This window comes from Mangifera indica, chromosome 1 (assembly GCF_011075055.1).
Source record: "Mangifera indica cultivar Alphonso chromosome 1, CATAS_Mindica_2.1, whole genome shotgun sequence".
NCBI classification, from domain to species: domain Eukaryota; kingdom Viridiplantae; phylum Streptophyta; class Magnoliopsida; order Sapindales; family Anacardiaceae; genus Mangifera; species Mangifera indica.
In genome coordinates this window covers 19,368,717-19,396,049 of record NC_058137.1, presented here as the reverse complement: position 1 = coordinate 19,396,049, position 27,333 = coordinate 19,368,717, and the positions used below count along the sequence as shown (strand labels likewise).

The 27,333-nt window shown below is 31.7% G+C and overlaps 2 protein-coding genes across 2 annotated transcripts; both read left to right on the top strand.

The window, feature by feature from the left end:
- Nucleotides 1-7,158: 7,158 nt before the first annotated feature.
- LOC123205570 (tRNA-dihydrouridine(20) synthase [NAD(P)+]-like) lies at nucleotides 7,159-15,155 on the top strand. Its single transcript, XM_044622588.1, has 9 exons — nucleotides 7,159-7,275; nucleotides 7,365-7,470; nucleotides 11,119-11,257; nucleotides 12,019-12,127; nucleotides 12,223-12,359; nucleotides 13,047-13,183; nucleotides 13,728-13,834; nucleotides 14,054-14,181; nucleotides 14,720-15,155. The coding sequence occupies exons 1-9, from the start codon at nucleotides 7,231-7,233 to the stop codon at nucleotides 14,787-14,789; spliced, it is 978 nt and encodes a 325-aa protein (XP_044478523.1). The 5' UTR covers nucleotides 7,159-7,230; the 3' UTR covers nucleotides 14,790-15,155.
- A 712-nt stretch (nucleotides 15,156-15,867) lies between these two features.
- Nucleotides 15,868-21,907, top strand: LOC123230310 (protein RMD5 homolog). Its single transcript, XM_044656480.1, is given in 5 exon segments — nucleotides 15,868-16,018; nucleotides 16,230-16,274; nucleotides 20,555-20,744; nucleotides 20,747-20,926; nucleotides 20,929-21,907. Coding segments are annotated over 3 exon segments (1,143 nt in total). The 5' UTR covers nucleotides 15,868-16,018; nucleotides 16,230-16,274; nucleotides 20,555-20,569; the 3' UTR covers nucleotides 21,717-21,907.
- The last annotated feature ends 5,426 nt before the right edge of the window (nucleotides 21,908-27,333 follow it).

Genomic DNA, 27,333 nt, shown 5'->3' with positions numbered 1-27,333 from the left:
TCGTCATCATTTGTAGCCAGAGAAGGGAGATCGATAGAAAGCGTTGGCCGTCAGTGGTGGTCGGAGAAGGAAGCAAACCCTAGGGATGAAATATAAACTTTTCAAACTTTGAAGATAGGTTAAAGTGTTAGCTTTTAAAACCTGGAGAGAGGAAATGATAAAATTTTGAAGTTTTAAAGTTTATAGATAAAATAATGATTTTTCCTTTGTCTATAACTGAATATTTGGATGGCAGTTTGACTATGGGTGGAAGTTTGAGTTTTTCATCTCTCGGAGGTGTGACTTTGAAATTGGGCTAAATTTTGGGTAGGAAATAGTTCTTTTCCCTTATTCTTAAATCATGGTTTAAATACATGTCTAGTTAGATTTTCTTTTCATAAAGTTAAGGTTCAAAGTTCTTAGTGTTGATTTTCATGCATTTTTGATACTTTTTATGAGTGTAGTTGTAAATGTTGTTGGGATATAAAAGTATAAAAATGTCTACATTGATTTGATCAAAATTTTTGTTTAAGATCTAATCAATTTTAAAGGGTAATTAATTATTTTAGTTATTTGTTATCTCGCCTATACAAATCAAACCAATTATTTTTCACTATATAATTATAGCCAAGTTACTGCATTTTTAAGTGGTTGTTTGGGTGTTATGTCGGCTAGCCAACCACTTTCTGCATTTCTAAGTGGTTAGTCGATCAGCCAACCATTTTCTACATTTCTAAGTGGTTGGTTGGGTGGTTATAGAAAATTTGGAAAAAAAAAAAAGTATTTCATAAGTTAAAAGGTTAGAGGCAAAACAACTATTCCACAAAGCATAATTTAATTTCTTAAAATTAGAAAAAACTTCAAAAAATCTTTTGAAAACTTTGGCTATAGCATTAAATACCAGTAAACACATAAAACTAAATAAGGCAAAACCCCAAAATTAGAAACCTTAATTGCAAAATTAGGGTTTCTAATTTGGGCAAATAATTAACAACTTCAAGTAAACAAATAACAAAAAACAAACCTTATATGTCCTTGTGTCATTGTTGTTGAACTCGTTGTCGTCAAATGCAAATGTTAGACAAATAGAAGTGCTATAGAGCTGAAAGCAAAAATGATTCATCACTGAAGTGGAACAAACAAAGTGTTTGACCTCAAAAGCTAGGTGGAGTCGATTGGATACTGACATCATTGACAAATACGCAAAGCGATGAGGTTTTTGAAAAGCTGAAACATGAAGAGAATTACAAAAGGCCAAAAAATGTGTGCGTGAGAGACTGAAAGGGTGAAACTTGAAAGCGTTTTTACTTTTGACTAAAAATTTTAACTAAGAGTTAAAAGGGAAATAGAGTTTGACTTTTGACTAAAAGTTAAAACAACAACATTGCTTGGGTGAGCTCAACCAGCTCGTGAGCCGTCTGAGTCTCTCAACTAATATCTCAAGCTCACTAATATAGGGCTTGTTTCAGGCTTGTTCGAGCCAAACTTAAGTTTGATTCAAATCTAGCCCTAGATACCTATAAGATGTTTCGTACATGCTCATATGAGAGCATTAGGGGTGTCACTTGAATAGTTCACTTATTAATTATGTATGTAAAAAGGAGAATAGCACCAATGATTCCTTACATGGTCAGTAAGATGTTTCATGAACGCATCTACCATAAGGACCATCGTCGAATAGCTTATTGGTAGTCCACTTATGAATTACATGCATGGAAAGAAAGATACATCAATGTTTCTTCGCGTGACCAAGGTATCAATGCTTGTGTAGCCTAAGTCTGATCGATATGTGCTTTGTGCACTTAAAAGAAGTGAATGAGAATGATACATCTAAAATATCAAAAGTAGAAATGTCATGCTTTCATGAAACATTTGGGATTTTGAAAATATGAGAATGGGTAGTTGTGTGATACCATAGTTGTTCAAGGACTAATCATCTAAGATGTCAAGGTCATTCAAGAATAAACATCTAGGATATCGAAAAATAGCTGATTAGAAATGAATTTGAAAGAAAGAATGCATAGGAAATTCTAATGACGATTTCTAAGTGTTAGAGTTACACAATTTTTAAGATATAGAACACTAAATATGAACATAAGTTATATGCATGTTGTGATGCCCAATCGGTTACATACTATTGCATGTTTTCACACTCATACATTTCTTTATGTTTATTTTGTAGGTAGGAGATGAGTTAGCGGGGTTGCACGAGGAGAGTGAATCAGCCAATTGAGTTTGCATAAGGAGGGACATGTTATTTCTAGTTCAATTTTTGTTCATATTGATTATGTTTCATGTTATTCAATATTCAAACTATGATAATGTATTATGCAATTATGTATATTTTAAATATGTACAAATGATTAGTGATGGATTTTATATTTATATTATGACACCTTTCACATGCTTTTATGTAAGTTGTTTATACTCTTATTTAATATTTAATTTTTGTTGCATTGAATGAAAGTATTTAAAGGGTTTTTAGTTAATTTTTAAGTGAATACATCTTTACAGTTTTTTAATGTTCTCAAAGATACGCATATAGAGAGATCAATATTTTCTTATCTTTTCTATTACCCTTTATATCTAACAAATACAATAATATTTAACATTTTGATCGATCATATAATGATAATGTGATTTATTTTAAATAAATAAATATAATTTAATAAATTTGTGAAATTATGTTTTCATTCCTAAAATTTCATGTTATTGCTTATAGAAAATGCTAAATTTACAAAAATGTATACACCCCCAATTTCCAAATCTTACCTCTTTTAAAAGCTCACTAAAACTTTGCTAGCTTTAAATTCTCACAATTACCCCCCCCCCCTCTCCATTTGATGTTTAACATTCTAGTACAAAGATATGCTCCATATACACCCCCTAAAAAACATTAGTTAAATTTTCCTAAATTCCCTTATATTTTAAAATCTAACACGTGCCCTTCCAATTAAAGTTCAAAGTTCCAGTATACATTTAGGGAGAAAGCTAAACTTTTGGAAACATTTGCAGCTTCTATATTTATGCTACACCGTTGAAAAAGCTATTAAAAATTACCTAAACCCTTATAGTTTAAAAACTTGCATTTATTCCCCCAAATTGAAGTTTAGCATTTTCATTTACGTTAGACTTTTGGGAAATGCTTAAAAGTCATGAAAATCCTGCAATCTTACCATTTTTCTTAAAATACAGCATTTCACCTCAGTAAGAAGCCAAAAAAAAAAAAAAAAAAGCATATAATAATCTTAATACTTGGAGTTAATTCTTTGTTTGAATTTGTATTTTTGTGTGAGATTTTGGATGCCAACTCTTGAATATAAAAAAATTAGCAGTTAAGGGTTAAGAGATTTTAGAATTTTTCTTAGAAAGTAATTTAATTTATTTGATTATAATGGTTAACCCTTAAAAAATTGGTTATTAAACTGTTCAAAATGTGGTTATTTTATTAATAACCTATATTATTGATATATTATTTTAAACGCTAAATTATAAGACTTTTTTGTCTTATTTTTTTAATTATTTATACAATAATTATGCACAAACTGAAATCAAGAATAACATTAAATATATTTGTGGATGTATCTGAATCAAAATTGCAGGGGAAGATAACCCTTAGCCCATCTTCTACTTTCTTCTTTCTTCTTTCTTCTGTCGTCGCCTCCATGTCACCATCCACTTTCATTGGCTTGATTTTATCAGTATATATTTTTAATGGCAGCAACGTCACAAGCTTCCACCATTTACCTTTATTCCAAGTTTCAATTCTAAGCAAAACTGTACAAAGTCACATTTGGTCTATTTTAGACGACTTACTTTTCTTGGAAAAATCTAACGTTCAAGCATCTATTTCTCAGAATAATATTTGAAGGTATCAACAATTACTTTTTCAATATTATAATTGAAGGGTCTTCCTGTTAGATATAAAATGCAATTTTGACTGGTTTGCACCACACTAGTGAATAAGAATAAGAATCTAAATCTGAAATTTCATTCTCTTTTTGTGGCAATACTGATACCGATGGTAAGCTTCAAGGCAAAAACATCAAAGTTACACACGATTCATTCAAACGAGACCACCTCGAAATCAATAAAATAAAATTATCTTTCTCCATGGAATGGGTTGGTAACAGCTTTTGAAGAGAAGAAACCAGGGGAGGGATTATGTGGCTAAGGCTAAATGGAGATGCCTTTTCTCAGGAGTTGTGATTCCGATGACGATGCACGAATTAATAAGATTGCATGAGATAAGTTGGTAAGTTATGGTGAAGATTTGTCTGACTTTAAGGAGTTGTGGGGTGGGCGCTCTCTTTCTTGGAGAATTAAATGCAAATGGGGGTGGTGGTAAGCTATCTAGTTTGCTGCTTTGTTGGCGTGACATCGGATGAATGGTCATGTATTTTTTAAGCACCAACATTCATTAGTTTAAATATTCAATTTAAACATTAATTTAAAATTGTTAACATATGCCGCTTAAATACAATCAAAGTGCCAACAAAAAGCCCTTTTTAACCTTGGAACATATTTGTTGTTGTTATGCTAATACTGTATATACACAGTTTTGAATATATAATTAGATATATAAATGATGTGTTATCATATGATTGAATATTATTTTATCTTTAATTCAAAATTACTCAATTATATAATGATATATTCTTTGTGTATCCAATTATGTACACCAAATTATACACACATAATTTTTTTTATGTATGTATGTATGTATGCACACACACAACCACATGATTATAATTGAATTCAGATGTTTATATCAATACAAAGGAATTTTTGCTAAGTGCATTTGTAGTCACTCCATTTCTAATGTCATTGTTTCAGCTTAAGGATTTTGCGATAACGCACTTCAACAACAACAAATGTGCACAGAAGCAGACAAACACAATTATAAAGTTTTAGTTTATCTTAAGTTACTCTATTTTAACATTGATCTATCAGCTTAAAGATTTTGACTTGACACACTTAAAAAAAATTTAGACAAGAGTGAATGAAGACTTAATACATGATAAAACGGGTTCAAGCATGCATGTACTCAAACTAAGACTTTGGACATAATTCTTAGACAAACTTGAGATAGAGCGACAAGTTATACAAAGTAGCAAAGAAAAGGCATTGGAAAAACTTGGATGCCTCATAGATTTAAACACATTTTGGTGAAAGCTCAACAATTTGGCTCAATATTTTGAGCTAAGAGTGCCTGCGTGCTACTGCATTGACTTACGTGGATAAAAAAAGTTGATGTGCAGAGTCTTCCCACTATTTAGGATTGCAAGTTTACTGTCTGGTTTTATCCATAAACATTTTTAAGTATCCTCTTAATGATTCAAGATATGCATTGGAGAGGATTCAGAGTCCCCTAGTTATGAGCACCTTGTCATTGTCGTTGCCAACAAGAATAAGTGCTAGCTATGTGTGGAATTTGGTGTACTCTTTGTGACTAATGCTTCTTGAGGGACTAGGGTCTTTGATGACGATGTTGATATCAAAGTAACATTGTTAGGTGACATTGTTGGAAATGCTAATTACTATATTCAGTTGCACAACCATATCGGATGTTGATTGTTGCATCTTAATTGTCGATAGTTGATTTTTTTAGTGGCACTAATAGGATTTGATGGTCTTGGGAGATCAACATTACAACTAGAGTCAGATTCGTTAAAGGTTTATAAAGATCTTTAGTTTCATATTATAAGAATGACATGTTAGAGATTGACGGTAAACATATATTTCAAGTGAAAACCATCTTTCTAGCATCAAATCTTTGATGTAATTTTTAATCACCAATTTGAAGTGTAACCTAAAAGTGGTATGCAATAAAGACTATAATTATGATGATTAGAAATGGGAAATAATCTCGTTATCCACTGTCTATAAAGATTGTGTGTGAGAAATTATACGAAATTCTATATGAAAGAATAAGAGAGACAAAAAAATTTTAATTTAGTTTGACTTATTGTTTAGGAGTTTATATCCATGATTATGTTATTCATCTTCTAGGAATGTTCTGATAGAGTTTGTGTAACAATTACAACAAAGTGTTATGTATTTGGAATCTTTAGAGAGTTTTCAAAGTCTTTCTTCCCTAACCTTTGTATAATTCCTTTATATTTATAAAAATGAAGAAGTTACAAATAAATTTCATATCTAAATATCCCTAATTCTACCATAATTATAGAGATTTATTCCTATTCAAACACTATAAAAATAAGATAATTAATTAAATTACATTTTATTGCATGACCTCTTTTTTATGCGAGGTAATAGTTTTCTCCTGTAGATAAGAAATTAAATAGAAAAATAATCTAGTAGAAATTGAGGAGGTATATTGTCAAGTATAGTGTCTGAGTAATGAAACTATAATCTTCGTTATGGGTCTCTCTAGCTTGTTATTGGGTGGTTGCTTATTAAGTGCCGACTTTTGTAGGTTTGTTCAATGAAAAATCTTTTTGTATAATAATAATTATAAAAATTAAATTAAATGTTAAAAAGTTGTCAACAAACAAACTAGGTATGAAATTGGCTAGATCACACATAAAATGGTACATTTAGTTGAAATGGCACTTGAAATTGTGAGATGTTACTAGATTACACCATGGAAGGTGAGCATACTTTTAAATAAAAAACATTATAATGACCACGGACATGATATTCAATAAAGTACAGGATTATGAAATATCCCTTATGTTGAGAAAAAGTAATATTATATGTATAATTTTATTTATAAATAATGATATGTCATTATGTGATCGAATAATTAAAAATAAAAAATAAAATAATACTTAATTATATCGTGATATATCAATGTTTATACATACAACATTATTGGTTGAGGAAATAAGAGAGAGAAAGCGAAACTTCATGTTGTCCTTTTGGACATGCCAAATTGCCAAAGATTCATTGAGACTTTAATTACTAACCTATTCATTCTGAAACGTACAACTCTTGTTTAATGAAACTTGTTTTTGTGCTTGGATTTCTGCAGTAATTCAAAATAATGACATTGCCTATTCATCTATATTTATCAGTATTTTGCCACTACAATTGTGGACCTATTAGACCCAAAGTTCCTGATTGGCCTTAAAAATCAAGCCCAAATTGAATCAACAGAATTGAATTTCCTTATAACTACACGTTGGTTTCTTATTATCACCGTAAAACAGAAGAATTTGTTTCGACTCTGGTTGGTTCCTTATAAATCAAGCCCAAAGTTCCTGGTTGGTTCCGAACCCGGAAATAATGGAATATGAGAACAAGCTTGTCCTCGCTCCCATGGTTCGAGTTGTAAGTCAAAAGCTTTACGAACTCCCTTTAATTTTTGTTTGCACCCGAACAGTGTCTAAGCATCTTTCGATTTTATTTCTGTTTTTTAGGGGACATTGCCGTTTAGGTTATTAGCTGCTCAATATGGTGCAGATATTACTTATGGGGAGGAGATTATCGATCATAAACTTCTCAAGTGTGAACGCCGAGTAAATGGTACCGTTTTCAATTAACTTTCTTAAAATTTCTTTCTTCTATTTATTTTCATGTTCTGTTTTTGCAAGTTCGTTAATTTCCTGGTTTATGCTGAACTATTTACGTGGCTTTTTAGTTTAACTGGATTTTTGTTTGGGATTGCGGTTTTTGATAATTAAAATTATGAGGAATTGCTATGCCATTAGATGATGTATCCAAATTGGACCGGAATTATCTGTAAAAATCAGTTATTATGGCCATGCGACAGAAGGATGGTTGTAATCAGTTAGCTAAGGAAATAAGTCTAACTATGCATTGCAAGATTTGATTGAAGTTGTAATAATTATGCACTGTGCATGTTGAGAAATCTTACATCAAGATTTAAGAAGTTGTGAAGTTTAATTTCTATTAGAATTGGTTTTTTTTATGAATTTACATCTCTTTTCGGTTGTTTGTGTATGCTAGAGTTTTTAATTTGGGAAATGTGTTTGATAGATGTAAGGTATCTGTAGGACTACTTAAATGAGATCACCAGGCAAGATGCATGTAAACTTATTATCGATAGATAAAATGGTTGGATTCAGCTGGTTATGTGGATGTAACTGTTTTTCGGTTATTTATTCGCATGATCTTTTAAAGTGAACTTACTTTGGATGACTTAAAAGCATCAAACATGTTGAGAAAGTTTATATGATAACAAGAATTAATTTTTTTATGCAAATTGCTTGATGACATAATTTTTTGGTAATGAATTTGCAAAAATGTTTCTTTCTAATGTAATCATGGCAGTGTCCATGTTTTAGCCATACATATGAACCAACATAGTTTATCATCAAAATCAGTTTCTTTACAACTAAATTTCTTGCGAGAGACTATATTCTTTGGCATCTTTGCTGCTTCATGTTTTGTGTTGTCAATTAGGTGTTCATGCTTATGAAAAGAGATGATTGGAGAATACTTCGATGTATTGGTTCTAGAAAAATTACAATATTATATAGGAAGTGTATCTGACTAATATAGGAAATTTATTAACTAATTTTATCTAACTTAGGAAACATATATATGTATTCCTATTTTACACGATGTATTCCTTATTTACATGATATTATAATAGATATTTCAATACTCTCCCTCAAGCTAGAGCATATAAGTTATATGCGTCAAGCTTGTTACAAATATAATTAATTCAAGGACCTCGGAGAGATTTAGTAAGGATGTCAGCAAGTTGATTGTTTGAGTTAACATGACTTGTGGTAATGTTGCCAGACATAATCTTCTCACGAACAAAATGAAAATAAATTTCTATGTGCTTTGTTCTTTCATGAAAAACTGAATTAGAAGAAATGTGAAGTGCAGTTTGGTTGTCACAAAGTAATATCATTTACGATATATCTGAAAACTTCAACTCTTGAATTAACTGCTTCAACTAGATAAGATCATGGGTAACTAAGGTCATAGCATGATACTCTACTTCTACGCTTGATTTGGCCAAAACGTCTTGTTTTTACTTTACTATGATATGAGATTTTCTTGGCATCTTCTAAGTCCACCAGGAGAGGTAGTGTTGTCGCACGTTTGCCGAGAAGGAGATTGGCAACGAAGGCTACTGAGAGGACCAATGGTGCGTGGAGGTGTGTGCAGTGGCAAATGGTGACACTTCTTCCAAAGGTTTGTTGGCGAGGTAGTTCCGGTCACAATGGTGTAGGCACGACTACCGAAAAAGAACAAAAACACGATGGCTAGAGGAGACAGCTGGAAAATGACTTAGAATTTCTGGGACGCCGGTTAGGATCGTTGGGAAAATTTTAGAAGCCTAATATAGGCTCTGGTACCATATAAAAAAAGATGATGATTGGAGAATATTTCGATGTATTGATTCAAAGAAAAATACAATATTATATAAGAAGTATATTTAACTAATCTAGAAAAGCTATTAACTACGTCTATCTAACTTAGGAAAGATATCTATATATTTCTATTTTATATGATGGATTCCTTATTTACACGATATTACAACATATATTTCAACAATGCTCATACTCTCAGCGTTTCAGGCTCAAACTGTATAACTGTCTATTTGGCCTGTCATCAGCTGAAGCAGTGTAGCAAAATGTAGGCAGGCGACGTCCAGGTGAAGGTTATTCATTTATTTTTGCTGTGTTTTTGTGAGCTGGAAACCACAGACCAAAAAATATTGCATAGCTGACAGCAAACAAGATATATGGTTTTCATCCTTTCTTTTTTGGGCCAACTCAATCAAATGGCCAAAAATTATAGTACTATAAGGGTTTTTAAAGGTATCATTAACTGCCAATCATTTACTGTGTCCTTCTCTTAAGGTTTCAAAAAATTTAGAAGCTATGAAAACTGCTTGATTTGGTAGATTATAATGGTGTTCCCTGCTCTTGGCTTGGGTCTTTGCTTGGTTGGGCTTGCTTGTGAGATCTGATGTTAAAATCCTTGACCACTTTTGGCCAATGTATGACATGATGAGCTTGTATGAGGGTTTTGATTGTAGAAATGCGCCATTCAATGGACTCATCAACAAGCTATTTGTGATGAATATGCATTTTCTTTTATGTAGGCACTTCAAGTTTAATTATTGTTGATTGTTCCCTTTTTGTTTAAATTAGGTTTCTTTCTTATTGTGGTACAAGCATTGAATTGGAGGTTGGGGTAGCCAGTTATGTACTAGTTGAGTCCTAGCATGTAATAAGTGGCAATCTTTTATCCATGTTTCAGATCAATAGAGTAATTTGATTTTTTTCAAATTTTTTTTTTCTTTTTGTAATAAATGGTAAACAGTTTTGGCTTCTTAACAATTCCATTAATAGCTTCCGCATTGAGTTTTTGAATTATGAAGTTTTCCATTCTCTAAAATAAATTGATAGACTTATAATAGGTTCTATTTGATATAACATTATTTGATGATGCATTCCTTAATCAATCTCATGGACAAGAGAAACAAAATCCAAGCACTCAGATTATGGTTGCTCCATTTAAAGCAAAGATCAGAAAATTTTAGTAAATGAGTGTGAGATCAAACTTATCTGACATTTACTGAATTTACTTTTGAAACTTTTAAGTTTTTGAGATAGAACATATAAATAAGTTGAACGATAAATTAGTCATTGTTCTAGACTTAGTAAGAGTTTTGGGAAGTATTGTACATGGTCTAGGTTTCTTTGTTCCATCCTGAAGGAGGAGTAAAGGGAAACGGTTTAGAATTCCTTCAATTTCGTTCAACCTTTTTAAGTGGTGCATGGTGAAAAAAGGTTGAATGAGGAGAGAAATATGGTGATAAATACAGACATACTTGAATGGTCCATGAAATCTATAACTTTCTCAGTGAATTGATTTTGGAGAGAGAACTCAAGACATTTCATTGCTAACAAACACCTAATTAATGACATGAGCCTATACCCATAGCTCTTCTCTGTCTCACCTTATTTGTATAAACAAATCAATGTAATGATTCCTAAACAGAATTTCTTGTTTTTGTCTTTTGAATGGCAAGTCAAATAGACTATTGATGTTATTTCTAGTATATTTGTGTAATGAATAGCTAATTAAATCCTATTTTTGGTGGAAGCTGTGGAAGGAAAAATTTGGTCTATTGTTGATTTATGATTTAATGATTGGAGCCACATATATTCTTTTGTTGTCCAGATTACATTGGCTCAACAGATTTTGTGGAGAAGGGAACAGATAATGTTGTATTTAGAACTTGTCATCAAGAAAGAAATCAGGTAGTATTTCAAATGGGAACTTCTGATGCTGTGAGGGCCCTAAATGCTGCAAAGATAGTGTAAGTTGTCCAGGTATTCATTGTTTTAAAGTGCTAAATCTGGTTTCTGTTGTAGCTTTAAATTCTTGGAAAGTGTATATTTCGTTTCATTAAAGGAAATTTTGATAGAAGTCACTGATGCAATTAGCTCTCTAGTGGCTCTTTAGGGCGTGCTTGGCACTCATTAAATTTGGATGGGGTAAAAGCAAATGCTGCAATTTTCCTGGCTGAGTTGTTTGATATAAATCCTGAGAGTTAATGTGCTTTAGTTGAGCCAGAAAATAAAAATGGTTTTGGAATTGTTCAAGTAATTTCATGTGTATTTATACTATAAAGAACTGTCAGAAGTGCATCATTGAGCCAGTCAAGCTGTATTAAGCTTTATAGCCTATTTAAATTTATATTAGGCGCAAAATTGAAATGATTGATTTATTGCTGCTATTTGGTTTATAATAATTACTTAGCAGGCATAATATTTGATTTATAATAATGGCTTAGCTATTTCATTTGTTATAATTGTTAAGCAGTCATAGCTTGGAACCTGCATTGGCATTACACAAGGCATATTCATTTCAGTGATGCATTTAAAACTAATGCAATACCTGATCTGTCAATGATTTCTCTCTCATTCAAGTTAGCTGTAGGCAGCTTGGATTTTAGATCTGTGTCTGAAATTAGGGGTTGGTCAATTTGGAGGCATTTAGTCATCCCTTCTCTGACCAAAACCTTTTCTCCACTCCTTATTTTGATTAATCATTATTGACCGGAATTTATCCATTTAGGTGTAAAGATGTTGCAGCAGTTGATATCAATATGGGCTGCCCCAAGTCATTTTCTGTGAGTGGGGGCATGGGTGCTGCTCTGTTGGCTAAGCCAGAGCTCATTCATGATGTATGCTTGCATATACTTGGAGAAGTCTCTTTTTCCTTTTTTTGGTTGAAAATATTCAATAAGACTATCCCTTATTTTTTATTTCTTTAATCCAGATTTTGACAACACTGAAAAGGAATTTGGATGTTCCAGTGACATGCAAGATTCGACTTCTAAAATCATCTCAGGATACTGTTGAACTAGCAAGGAGAATTGAGAAAACAGGTGTTTCTGCTCTTGCTGTGCATGGAAGGTTGTTTCTAGGTTGCGCATATTTTGGCAGGAGCTTCATACTTTTATTTGTGTGATTGAGTAGATTTTGATGTTCATTGCTTCATTCCATGCTATGACATTTGTTCCATGAGATGCATTTGTGCAGTATTTATGATTTTCCAATATAATGGATTATTATTATTTACATTTGTTCTGTATGGTCAGGCCAGTGACACAGTCAACTTGAGGTTGTATAGTGAACAGTTTTGTATCATTTTAAAATTAACTTACTTTCTTCTGACATTGGCTTCCTTTCCATAGTGAAAGGAACTCAATCAAAGCATATCCTTTCCAGGCCTTGTTTGAAACTTGTTTGACTCCCAAGGCAAAATCTGCCATTGCCAGGACAAATTACTGGAGTTTTTACATCAATTTTTTATCTTTTCGCTTGAGCTAGAAAGAATTTGGAATACTTGCTATTTCTTAAACATGGAAGTGAAATAGGAATTAAGTTATTGCATAGAAAGATAATATTTTTTAACCTAGTAATGTAGCTTCCCTGTTTATACATGTATATCCTCTGAAAACCTTTAAATGTAAAGCTCAATCACTATGTCTGCATTTAAATATCTAGATTTATCATTACATAACCTTGGAAATTTTAGTATAAAACTCTCTCAAATTTTATTTCAGTTGTGACATGTATTTTTCTTGAAAAATTTTGCAGAAAAGTAGCAGATAGGCCAAGGGATCCAGCTAAGTGGAGTGAAATTGCTGATGTTGTAGCAGCATTGTCTATTCCAGTTATTGCTAATGGCGATGTCTTTGAGTATGATGATTTTCAACACATTAAAAGCGCTACCGGTAGATATTGTCTAATTGTTTTCTTATTTCTTCAAACTTCATAGTGTGATGGAATTGGCAATGTCAATGTAAATGTATGAAGCAATGATTTGGACATTTAAATATACATCTTTTATTTTATATTACAGTAAAATGTGCTTGAAAGATTTAAATATTTTTTATATTAGGTGAAACATTATACAGAAGTAGTGAGATCTCTTCAATATATTTTTGTTTAATTAATTTCATTCTAATAAAAAAAAATACTCTTGTTTACTTTCATAAAATTTATTTATTGCTTATTAGAATTATTAATAATGCACCATTGAAGAGTGTATATTCATCAAATATTGATTGTAAAATACAATTTAATATTGTTATTTGGACAGTTTATGGGTAGTTGAAATATCAAGCCTCCTTTGGGACTTCTGCAAATGGATTGATTTGATATTGCATTAGTGCATACAATGAATCGGTTTTTTATTGAACATGCAAACTTCTATATTCCTTTGTTGAATTCTGTTGGATTTTTATGAATTCTAAGTAATACTTGTGTTTTTCTAAGGTGCCTCGTCAGTCATGGTTGCTAGAGGAGCACTCTGGAATGCATCAATGTTCTCTCCTGGAGGCAAATTACCCTGGGAAGATGTGAAAAGAGAATATGTTCGGAAGGTAGGTTTTCCTTTGTGTGTGTTGACCAACTATAATTCAATCAGGAACTAGCTCACATATCCCTTCTAAGAGATTTGGAAATTTGAGTTGACATCAGGATCAATTTGGCATGCTTTACATGTTTTTAAACTTTCATAGCAATATTTTTATGCTATTTACTTAGACTTTGCTGTCTGGCATACTACATGTGAGCTTACATAATTTTGCTTTTAATTTCAGAGCATCTTATGGGATAACGACATTAAAAGTACAAAGCACACTTTGAAAGAAATAATAATGCATTATTCTTGTCTTGAACTGCCAGAAGGGAAGGCTGTGATTAAGTCAGAAACGTTGGCAGATTTAGCGTAAGTTTCAATTTAAATGATCTCAGCTTAAAAAATTCAAGGCTTCTGAAAATTTTCCTCTGCCTGGTATTGTTTTTGTTATTGTCTTTATCTTTGTATATCTGGATCATATTCAAGATTTTTTTTCTTACTTTTTGTCATTCGAGAAGAAATTAGACGATATCATCAATTGAAGAATTATGAAGGAGTGAACAGACTGTCCACTAAAATGAAGATCCATGTAAAGGATCAAGATAAGATCTAACCAATAGAGTAATTCAAGAAGTTTTTATTTAAAAGCCTTAATTGTTAGCAAGTTTTGTGAAGTGATTCATATTTAGCATATTCCAGTAAACATTTTGGAGCTGGAAGTATTAGTTCTTATTAGTTTCATCCACTACTTCCTTCAGTTTTTAGAAAGGCTTCAGTACATATGTAAACTTTGGAGAGGTGTTGCCAGTGCTAACAACAACTAGATATCTCTTTTCTTGAATTATCAAACATTGTAAACTAGTAGTTATGCTAATGTAAACTGTTATTGATTACTCTTATCTTTCAGGAAACTTTATGGGGAGGAAGAGTACTACCAGTTTCTTAACTCTAACCGATTCTTGGTCAATGGAAGTTGATGAAATTTAATAATTCAATCAGAATTACTGCCTTTTTGTCCAGATTTGAAACACAGTTTTGACAGATCACAGATCCTTTACTGCCCGGTTCATATATAGCCACTGAGATTGTTCAGGAAGGTATCAGCTTAGGGAGAAGAAGGTAGCGAAGTAGGTTGCTCGGTGCATTTTCGAGATGCGCAGCAAGCAGAATTGAACCATGCTGAAGGGCTTTTATTCTTTGAACTTGTGTACACTGTAATATTTGATTTTTAACTTGCTCATACTTCAACTTTGCGTCCGTACATTTGGGGCAGAATGTAGCCTCTGATGAAAGTGAAAGATTGAGTAATTTTATAGAGGCCAAAAGATTTATTAACCACCCAAGATTGGTGTAAACCTAATATTGTATTTGCTAATTTTTTAAAATTTAAACATTTGTCTGTTTATTAAATTTTGATGTTATTGTTATGGGTAAAATTATCATTTAAAAATTTAATAAATAAAGATTAAGTTTAATTTTTTTAATAAGCCGTTGACAATTTGACCGATTAAATCGGTTGGGTTTTTAACTTATGATTTTATATGTTTTATATATTTTATGTTTTGAAATTAAAATAAATGTTTTATATTATTTAAAAAATATATAATAATTTGATAAAAAATTGAATCAGGTGTATAACAAATCACTAAAATAATCTATTATCAGTGAAGTTTTTAAAACTTTAATTTCAAAGATAAGTTATATTTGAGTGATTAGAAATCGACTTTTCTGCAATAATGTTAGAAACATGATTGACAAACCCTTTCCTTAATATAAAAAAAGAATAATAAGCATATCAACAAATCATTCCCCATTTTGACGTTGCTATGCTTAACGGGTAACACTGGCTTTCTTTTTAGCTAATTCTTTTTATTTTTATATAAAAAAATGCAGTATTTTAAACCAGTAAAATAAAATAAAACCGACACATATTTAATTTTCAGTTTATAAAATAAACAAACAGTGGGTCCACTCTATTTCAACCGACTCACGCAACGGCCAGGATTAAAAGCAGGTGTAGATCTATTCTAAATCGAAGCCGTATTAGATTCCTGCTCGTAGACAAAACGGTGATAAAACTAATCGTAACAGGCCGTTTTGGCCAAATCACATGAAAATGATTCTCTGATACTCCACACAGAGCCGTTTACTTCCCCAGCGTTTCTCTCATCTTTACAAATACTTGTTTTTTTTTTTTTTTTTTAATGTACGTATCAATCTTTTTCTCATTTTGTACTTTCCATTCTCTTTCATATTTTGTGAACCTAGCTCCATCACATAAATTGCTTTTAGTATTTGATTTATCAATGATTTGGAATTATTGAATGAATCTCCTGGCTTTCTAGGAGTGTGTCTTTGTAGAATGCGTGATTTTAATGTGATTAACATTGTGATTGGTGATATAATTTCTGTTGCAGGTGAAGTTGGGAACTTACTGCAAGCTTGCTCTGGTATTCAAAGTGGTAATTTTGATTATTTTTTCTTTCAAATCATTAAATAGTTGGAATTAAATACGTCTGTTCTTGAATTCTTTTTCTTTTAGTTTTTTTAAGTGTTGGTTTTTTGTCTTTAAATTTGTAAAAGATTGATTGATATTAATATGTGTTGCTGTTAGCAGTTTGTATAGTTGATTGATATATATATATTTTCATTTTCGAACAACAACGCTGATTTTTTCTCTGCATAATTTACGTTGAAACACTATTTAACCAGAAAGTTTCGACCTGCCAAAAAGTTTAAGCTGATAGGGGAAGGCTCAAGGCGCTTTAAGTTCCTACATACTCCCACACTTAGAAGACCAAATTAATAGCAACTTGTCTAATAGAATCAACACAGGATTTTCGGTGCCATTAATGGAATAAAGCCTTTTAGGATTTTAATAAAATACCAGGTGTAGGACCAAAATATAGTCAAATTTAGAAGAAGAATATAAATTAGGGTGAGAAGAGTATTAGAAGAGAAGAATTTAGGGAGATAGAAGTGAAAATTATTTACTTTTATAAGTTCTTAATTGGTTCGTCTTTTAAAGATATAAGATTTAGGCCTATATAGTGGCCAGATCTTAAACAAAAAGGAAATAAAAATCAACTGAAAAATCAACTGAATTTAAGGCAATTAAATTAAACTTACAAAAGTGATAATCCAACTCAAAAATATTTTTTTGAAGTTCATTCTTGATTCTTTGCCATTTTCTATCAATTTAGAGAAGTTTGATTTATGTTGATTTAAGGTATTGATAATAATTTAAGTGATGAACATGATGAAACTCTTCTGTGTTGTATGGCTCTTCCATTTAAGTAGAAAATATAAACATTGTCTATTCTTAATCTAGCAAGCAAATCGGCTAAACATTTTTTTATTGCATCAATTAGCTCAGGTGAAGTTTCAGTATTATACACCTTAGCATAAGGGGAATGAAGTTGTGACTACTATACTGGATGATGATTTGCTAACACCATGAAAGAGTCTAGTAGAGGCAATAAGTTTTGGTTAAGTACTCAAATATTACATCAAGAGAGTATGCACGAGATCTAATAGAAATTTTTGAGAAAAAATTTCACAGTGATTGTGATCAACATCACCATCTAAGTTACGGATAGATACTGTCAAGGTGGGATGGCTTCCTCATCTCAATGGGTGGGATCATATTCTTAGGACTTGCACACGATATGGGCCAAAAGCCTAGAGAAGTACTAGTTATTGGATTGCTGACCAAATCATGATTTGAGTATATCTGGAAATGAGAGACTTAACAGAAGGGCTATATGGACGTTGTTTGCTTGAGATATGTAAATTTGTTTTGTTAAGTTCTAAAATAGAACTTCTATGTCATTCCAATTGTCTTATAGCATCTTTAACACCTGAGCATCATTTCTCATGAAAGTTACATCCTTTATGATAAGTAGGTAAATACTTGAGATTTACAGGGCATATATGAAATAAAAAATCACGTAAAAAAGCCAATGAAGTAACCCTGTAACGGTAAAGAAAGGCAAGTTTTACTTTCCGTCAGCAAAATTAATGGTTGTGATAGTCATTATAATAAACCCAAAACACCATTGGATAATGAGTCAAGTCAAAACCAAATACACAAGAAAAAAAACATCAGAAAAATATTTTAAATTAGTAGTTTACATTTCCTAGGCTGGCAAAGTATATCCCTGCACAGGTAACCAGGGCACTGAATCATCCTCATGGATGTTTTATGGTCTGAGTGCTCTGTTTGTGAAGCCTAGTATGGTTGTTTTGGTGTTAATTATAGTGTTTGGAACAAAATTATGTTTCGGAAGATTGATATCCATTGATGTAGGATAACAAAAAAGAAAGAAGACAAAAGAATAGAGGAGAAAAGAAGGGATAGTTATTTTAAACCTCCTGAGGTTTCCCAATAAATTTAAATGCCCTGTGGTTTAGATATTAACACTAAATCCCTTGCCTTTAGACTTTAGTATTTTCTTGTAACTTTTAACAAATACTGGGGATAAATAGTCATTTACCCAACCTTTTCTAATTAATTGTAATTAATTATTAATTATAAAATATGTAAAAGTTATATTTGTGATAGCCAAGTTTATGATAAAACTGATACATAAGTTCAAAAGCAATGAACAATTTTTTAACCTTTATATCAGTTACAATTGTCTCTTTTCATGTCATGGGGCCTACAAATATATGCTGCATTTGACTAGATATACCGTTGTCTAATTTTCAAAACCAGTTAACCGAACCGAACTGGTTTTAAAAAAATTGAATAAAATATTGAACATATTTTAGGAAATTGGAAAAAATATATAAACTAGGGTAATTCTTTGAAATTCGGTTCAAAATTGATTAATCGAAAATTTAGTTTGATTAATTGGTATTTTTGGTTCAGTTCAAAATTAGTTAATTTTTAAAAAATTGGCAAACCGGTTCAGTTAACCGGTTTTGAACACCCCTAGTGATGGTTATGGGAATCAGCTGGAAATAACTCTCGAGTAGTTACGAGTTTTCTTGATTGAGGCACAACAAAAGTCAGCTGTGTGCCTTCACCGCTTAAGTTTTCTTATGTAGGTTAAATCCTACTGTCAGATCATTGTGGAACTGTAGTTTTTGTAATTCAACAACTACATCTGAAAACAGCATTTTGTTCACTTTAGATTCAGAAATTAGCTGTGTGCCTCTGCCTCTCAAGTTTTCTTATTAGGTTATTTCCAACTGTCCAATCACTGTGGTGGGACTGTAGTTCTTGAAGTTCAATTCCTTGGTTGTGACAGCATTTTTCTTTCCATGTTCCAGTCTGCGAAAGATATTTAATTGATTTCAAAGTAGCAATGCTAGTCAATAGCAGTTCTCTATTTTAGGTTCCCCTCATTGAATTTGTTTCTTTTAGGATTCATGTAATGGGTACCGTCAAATTTTCCATAGGTTGAAACTTTTTATTTGTAAATAAGGTAGCCAGAGATTTTCATTGGAATGCATTGCAAATCATTTATTCAGTAACTGTTTTGAAATTGTAAGTTCAGTTTTCTTAAGTGTACATTATGGGACAAAAAAATTATGCATAGAATATAATTTTACTTTAATTGTTGGTAATAGTTCTGTTGTAGCTATTTCTTACTGGGTTGTGGAGTTCCACAAGCTTGTAAATGGGCAAAAGAGAATTTGGAAATAGAGAAAATATGTGTGCATTCAATAATGCAACAATTGTTGGGCTTCATGATAGTGATTTATTGACAAAAACAAGGTTAAGTGCATTATTTGATGGACTACTCTTGAGAACGGTGTGAAACAAAAACTAGTTAGTTTGGTTCAATTTGGATTATATGAAAATACGTTCAATAATGCAACTCTTGTTGGGTTTCATTATTGAGATTTATCGAGAAAAGAAAGCTTAAGTGCATTATCTAATGGAGTTTTCTTGAGAAGGCTATGATGCAATGATTAATTTTGTTCAATTTTGTGAAATGGTTGAACTGCATATTGCTTGGAATGTTTGGTATGCTTATTTTGCCAAGTGTTTTGGTTTTTAGAATTTGTTAAGCATAAAATGTATTCATGTACTTGTTAAATTAATTTATCGCATACTTCAATTAATTTATCACTTACCAAAAAAAAAAATTTATCACATGCTTCAATTACTACCAAGACAGTATGTTCTCAATTAATTCGGTGGTTTGTTTGATTCCTACATGATATCATGAAAACCAAATTCAAATGTCACTGCTAGTTAGTTACAACCTGGAGCCTCAAATAGGATTATGGTGGTTTGGGTGTTTTTTTTTTCCAAAATTTTCTTGAGCTGAACTATATCTTTAGGCCGATTGCTACATGTTTACATCTTTTAATATGATAATCAACATATTAAGGGTGGAAAGAGAGGCTTTTCTATTTGAGTGCATGGAATTGTGAAATTGCTCATTTTATTTTCTTGTCTCTCTTTTGTAATGGTTCAATAAATAAGAAAGTTCAAATTGGTTTTTGTACCATTATGGTGCTGTCTTTAAATAGATAAGATTAGAATTGCTACCTTTTAAGTGTTCTAATCCAAGAATTTTCTCCACTTTTTGTTGACGAGTATGCTGCTGTTGCAATAACTGGACTGTGGAGAAAATGTAAACTGGGACTGGAAGTCTTTTTATTTCATTAGTTTTGCATGTTGCCTGGTGCTTAAAGTTCTTTGCCATTAAAAGCTTGATTAAGGAAAGCTCTTTTTTCTCTGATTCAACTGGCAGTTTGATTCATTGTTACAACCTCCTGACAGTGAATAGGACTAAAGATGGAGCTGAATAACATTAAGGATGCATTTGATCGCGTTGCAAAGAAACAAAAGCTGTCCTGTTCTAAAACCCAAGAAGTGATTGAAAAGCTTATCCAAGAAATAGGAAAGGAATTAGAGACAATAAAGACATCCTCACAACTAGATGATCGGCATGTCCTCACTGAGCTAAAGAAAAATTGCAAGAACTTGCTCCCCTCAGTCAACTGGAAGGCACACAGAAGGAACTGAACATAGCACTGAGCAAGTACGTGAAAGTTTTGGAGAAATCCTTGAATCCAGATATATCCAAGGCTTACAGGAATGTTGAATTTGATAGTGAGACAGTTGACCATATAATTGCAAACCATTTCTATCGACAGGTTTTTTTGACGTGGGTGACTGCTTCATAAGTGAGTCCAAGGAATCGGAAAATGCTGCTGCTATGAAATCCACTTTCCAGGAATTGTATGAGATCCTTGAAGCAATGAGGAGTCGGAGCCTTGAGCCAGCACTAAAATGGGCTGCTGCAAATTCTGATAAGCTGAAAGAGAATGGATCAGACCTTCAGCTTAAACTTCACAGCTTGCAGTTTGTGGAAATATTACGAGGTGGAAGCAGAGATGAAGCTCTCAAGTATGCTAGAGCCTTTCTGGCTCCTTTTGCTTCAAACCGTGTGAGTGTGATCCAGAAGCTGATGGTCTGCCTCATCTGGGCTAGAAAGCTGGACAGTTGCCCATACCCACAATTGTTATCTCCAAGCAATTGGTTCATAGTGGCAGAGGAGCTAACTAGGCAATTCTGCAATCTTGTTGGACAATCGTACGATAGCCCATTGAGTGTGACAATAGGCGCAGGGGTTCAAGCTTTGCCACCACTTCTGAAGTTTATGAGTGTGATGGCAGGGAAGAGGCAAGAATGGCAATCAATGAAGCAGTTGCCTGTACCAGTGGAATTGGATAAGGAGTTTCAGTTCCATTCCATATTTGTATGTCCGGTGTCAAAGGAGCAATCAACAGAAGATAACCCACCAATGATGATGTCTTGCGGGCACGTGCTTTGCAGGCGGTCTATTAACAAGATGTCAAAGAACAACTCAAGACCGTTTAAGTGCCCGTATTGCCCATCAGAGATCGAACCTCAACTGTGTATGCAGTTGTATCTCTAAAGAATCCCCAAATATGTACACACTGGGTTTGTATTATCTCACCATCTCGAACATGCTTGTAGTTTGGAAGGAACTTGTGTTGACTTGTGTGACGATGACACAAGTTGGTCTGTTTTACGCTGTTAATTTATGCAATTTGTTGTAAAAATAGAAATTCTTTCTGTAAATTCATTCTTGTGAGATTGCATTGCTGGGCTTTTCCCTTCACCATATAATTCATTTAAGAAGAGGGAATGATTAGTTTCACAAGATTGTTGCATGAGTAGGGTAATGTTTCCTCTCATCATTTCAGAAACTTTCCAGTACAAGTAAAAAGTTAAGCAGTAGTTGAACAGGTGCATAAAAATGTGATGATGAAGGAATGCACAGATATTGAGAGTAATGGAGATGATGTCCACTTTTAAAGCGGCAGATAGAAGGTTTGCACTCATCACAACCACTAAAAGTTCAAAAGTGTGCGCAATTTCAGATAGTGAAGAAATAGTGGCTTTCTACCATCACCATTACCATTTATAAAAACAGAAACATACCCTTTGTCACTGAGGATATCAACCCCTTTTTAAGCTTATGATTTAATATCACCTCTTTTTAGGCTTTTCTTTTATCATTCTCTTTTTTACTCCTTATCTTTTGCAAACGTGTAATTAAAGTCATGCCAACGTAAAACCAAAATAAATTTTCACTTCCAAAAGTTGGTGAATTTCATCGAATGGCAATCAACACCAAGTGAAAGTTCATTCCATGAGATAATGTTGTTCATTAATTTATTAATTTTTTACTTTTAACTATGTGATCATTCCTTGGCTTGGGATGGATATAGATGGTTATTGGTCCACATTCGTCAAGTCTTTCTTTATATATATATATATATATATTCTCTTTTCATTTTTCATAATTAGGTGGTCCACATTAGTGAAGGTTTTCTTTTTTTCCTTTTTTCTTTTTTTTCATAATTAGGTGGTCCATGTGATCATAGTTTTCAAGTTTCTTCGTTGGATCATGTTTGTAATTTTAATGATGCATAACCTTTCTTCGAATATGACTGTTATTTCTTTTTCCTTCTGATTAATAGTTGTCAAGCAACATTTGCAGTAAACTTTTAATTGAATTTTCTTGGACTTCCAACTCCTGATTTCATAACTAGTTTAGAAAAAAAAAAAGCCATAATTATTAAGGACAACTAATCTGACTGTCATGACAATTTAAACTGTAAAAGTGTCTTATCTAACAATTGAAATTGAGTATATAGCTACAATTTACGCAAGAGATGTTTTGGTTGAAAAGATTTTTCTAAAAATTAGGTTTTAAACAAAATAGGTATGTGGTTAATTGTGATAGCTATAGTATTTTGGATTTGAACAAAAATATTATATACCATTGTCACACCAAACATATTGATTAATGTATCACTGAATTCATGAAATGGTGAATAATAGAGAGATTTTATTAAAAAATATTAACGGTAATAAAAATTCAATTGACATACTAACTAAAGTAGTCACCTAAGATAAACACCAATTTTGCGGAACAAAACTCCAAGTGATATTGAGGAGCCAACATTCTTCCCATGGGTTGGAGGTCAAACCCACATCATCAGATAATAATAATAAAAATGAGATAATTTTACATTATGCTCTTGTTATAAAGAAATATAAATATATTTTTTTTTTTTTTTAGATTTTTGGGTATGACATAGAGATGAAGCAAGAAATAACCCATCAAAGAGTTTATTTTTCTTGTCTACTCAGATCAAAAATAGAAAATGTCAGATTTTTTCTTAGTTTTTAATTCGTCGCTAGGTATTATCAAGATAATTAAAGTTTATTTAAAAAATTGTTTAAAATATTATTTCTCTTGTATTGATTTATAATCATAGAGTATTGTGAGATTTTAATTAGAAAAATAATTTGAATATTTTTTGATTGTTGATTTCAAGTTAATATATAACTTAAGAGTGATTGTACTTAATTTTTGTTGATAATGAATTTTATTTAGAATTTGTTCTGTGGTTTTTTTTTTCTTTATGCTAGAAAGTTTTTTATATAAATCATATATTCTTATTTATAATTAATTTATTTTATTTCTTACATACAATACAACTGATATTTTCTATAATTAATTGACTTAATTAATTTACATAAATAGATTTGGAAGTTTGTACCCCAATAATGAAAACATTATAATATACACAAAAATGTACAAATTCAATATAATGGGTCGGCATTCTTGTTGATTCATTATTATAAATGACGACAAAAAGATGAAAAATTAGTTTTATATTGAATTATAAGTTTGAGAAAATTGAAAGGTAGTTGTAACATTGATTATAAGAAAACAATTTTACGAGGGGTTTGTCAATTGCGATACATCTGATAGATATAAGTGCCAGTTGTGTTGATTCTTTTGTTCAATAAAATCTTGATGTTTGTATTTGGAAAAGGGACTCTTATTGTTAGGATGCAGTGTGAGAGGTGACACAATAATGGCCACCCACCATGCAGACCAACTGTTTGGAAGAACCAAAACAAAATAGTCTAACGAATGTTTGATTCTTCTTGTTTATTGTCCCACACTTCTTAATTCTTATTGGGAATTAAATTTCTTAAAAACTTTAGGTTAGTGGTTTAATAAGTCTTAATATATGATACGTGGAATGAATTTTCAGCTCTCTCTTACCCAAAAAACATATGTATCTGATTTATATAATATTGATTATAAGATTTAATTTTTATATAATAACACGTTATTGTTAATACATAAATACTATTCTTTTCAATTACCTAATTTCTTAATCAATCAAATTCGAATGAAAATTCATGGAATATGGGGTTTTCAAAAAATGAGGGTGGAGTATGTAAATTTTTATACAATAAGTTTACAATAAAGTGTTTCTTATATTAATTATATATAGTGAGCTTTTGGATGAACTCTTTAGTTTATATATTATATGACTAAAAGTTTTTTCGCTTTTAACATTGTATACTTAAGCCATCCACACTATATTAATTGTGATTTAAAAAGATAAATGGTTTGATTACGGGATTAACAATGACTTTTCTTGATGTGATTGACAATTATCAAAAACTTCTTATATAAAAATTTTCTTTACTTTATTGACATGTGGGCACTTGAAAAAGTAAATAAAACAAAACTAGAAATAGCTCATGCACAAAGTGGGTTGATTAGAGCAGAAGGGGGAAGTGTGGATCTGATTCATAATAGATTTGGAAAGAATGCTCTTTGTTTGCCTATTTCCACAAGATCTTGCACATCAGAAATATGTTGAAGAATACAAATTCTCAAAGTATCAACTATTTACATGTTTCAAATACTAGAAAGGAGCTGGTCTGCAGTCCATAAGAGTTCGCTTAAAATAAGTGCACAATTTTACCAAAACACTATGAACACTGCTGTTTCTGCATCAAATTAATTTCTTTATCAAATGGGTCAATTATGTTTACCTAAATCCTTATAAGTTATGATACAATATTTTATAACTTTATGCTTGTGAATAATGGATTTGATTAGATGTCCATAAATTAGGTCATTGCTTTAGTTAATTTATTTTTATTACATTTGATATAAGAGTTAGTACATATAGGTTATAGAATCTGATTAAATGATTGTCTTGTGATACTATTTGTTCAATTTTAATTTTTAGGGTTTATATAGTTTTGTATCAAATGAGTTCAGTTGCTCACACCGGATTTAAAACCAAGATTATAACTTTTTAGAACCCTTTTAGGGTTTTAGCACCATAAATTTTACTTAATTAGACTGAAATCAAGTCAAATTATGGTTGGCATTGTAAGTTGTTGTTGATTCCATTGCAAATTAAGACCATCCAAGTGATAAGGTCTCCTGAAATTCCACCAAGGAGAGCCAACTACTCATGTCAAACTTTTACCTCATGACTCCAAGTCTAATCAATGACTAGAATCGTCGAATTTGATGATGAATAAAATGTAGGGCTCCTTTACATAGTGGGTTGAAATCCGGCTAAAAAAAACTTGAAAACCTAACCCATATGATCAAACAAGTTTTACCCAACCTAAAAGTCAACGATCAACCAATTGACCATCAATGGGCCAACCTAGATCTAGTCAATTCTGCTAATCTGACTATTTCAATACCTAATTAAGCCAAACCAAGCAGTCAACGGTCAACAAGTTTGACCCACCTAGTTGAATGTTATACAGTTTTCATGAATTGATGACCAAGTCAACTTGATCCACATGCAATGCCTGCATGTGCTACACATTAGTATTTTTGCTAGTGCATGACATGTTAAAAAATCTGCCAGCGTATGCATGTGCATCTGGCTTGTGCAAGCATGTTTGATTGTTTTTTGGCACGCGTGTGATGAAAGGGTGATTTTTCTAGCATATGGAATCATGTCATGGTATTTTTTGGCACGTGACGACTCATGGCATAGTGACACGTGTCAATAGTTGTAACACTTGTAGAACCTTGTTTGTTTTGGTTTATTACCTTTTTGGAGTATTAAACCTTATAAAAAGATTATAGTTCACTATGTTTGATGCAACCTTATTGAATATTGATTGTCAAAAATATTAACGAATCATATCTCATCAAATCTTTGTTAGATTAATTAATATAAAGTATCATAGAATAATTTAGATAATTTCATATGTTTAATCACCGAATGCATCATGGAGATCATGAAAATTTTATTCAGTTATGATATATTCTTTAGTTTTAATACATATAGTTTCCTACCAAAAGGGGTTATTATGTGTATTAAGATTTATGGTAGCATAAGGTTAGTAATTGGAGATACATGGTCATGAATAGTTTCAATGCACCCAATGGTGGTTATGTTTATTCAATTGACAATGATCTAGAAAGTTTATCTAATCAAAGAGAATATTTCTTTCAAAAAATCATATAATTTTAAGGTCTTCATATGGTTTTATAAAATTGTGTTTGAGACTTTAGTAACATATCATTTTCTCAGCCCAAATGAGAGTTAATAGTGATGTAACAGAGATTCTAATTTAGAGTAGCTTATGAAGTTTTAAAGCTATTCTAATAGTTGATTATCCATAAAACTATATTGGTTGCATTGTTTCCATTTGAAATCAATTATAATAACAATGCTACAGTTGAGATACTGATTGTAAGCAACTTCAAGAGATGGAAATTTGACATTGAGTTTGCACTAGGATAACTGATGTTGATATGGGTTTGCAAGAAGAAGAACCCCTAAACCCATGATGAAAGACTAATGAGAAAGGTCTAATCAGCTTAATATTCTTGCCATGAGGAGGACCATTGTTGAATACCTTTTGATTAGTCTGTTAGAACATCACTAATGCTAAAGATTTTCTCAACACCATCGAGCAAAGATACCAAGTTTCAAGCGATGTTGAAGTACCACTTGATTAGTGAATTGTCCATAGTTAAATATGCAAACTAAGAGAGTTATGGAATTCATTCTGAGGATTATGGGGATATAGTCTAATTGAAGAATAAATAATTCCATCAATGATAATTTCGTTGTTTAGCACACTCTTAACTTTTTGCTTACAAATTTAATTATCAAGATAGTCTACAATGAGCTCAAAGTGAGAATTTGAGCATCAATGATTTGATC

Bases quoted from the DNA above. Each gene is read 5' to 3' on its own strand.
- LOC123205570 (XM_044622588.1), top strand. From the start codon at position 7,231: ATGGAATATGAGAACAAGCTTGTCCTCGCTCCCATGGTTCGAGTT. The intron at 11,258-12,018 runs GTAAGTTGTCCA...TTATCCATTTAG, and splicing joins CTAAATGCTGCAAAGATAGT to GTGTAAAGATGTTGCAGCAG. The intron at 13,835-14,053 runs GTAGGTTTTCCT...TTTTAATTTCAG, and splicing joins AAAGAGAATATGTTCGGAAG to AGCATCTTATGGGATAACGA.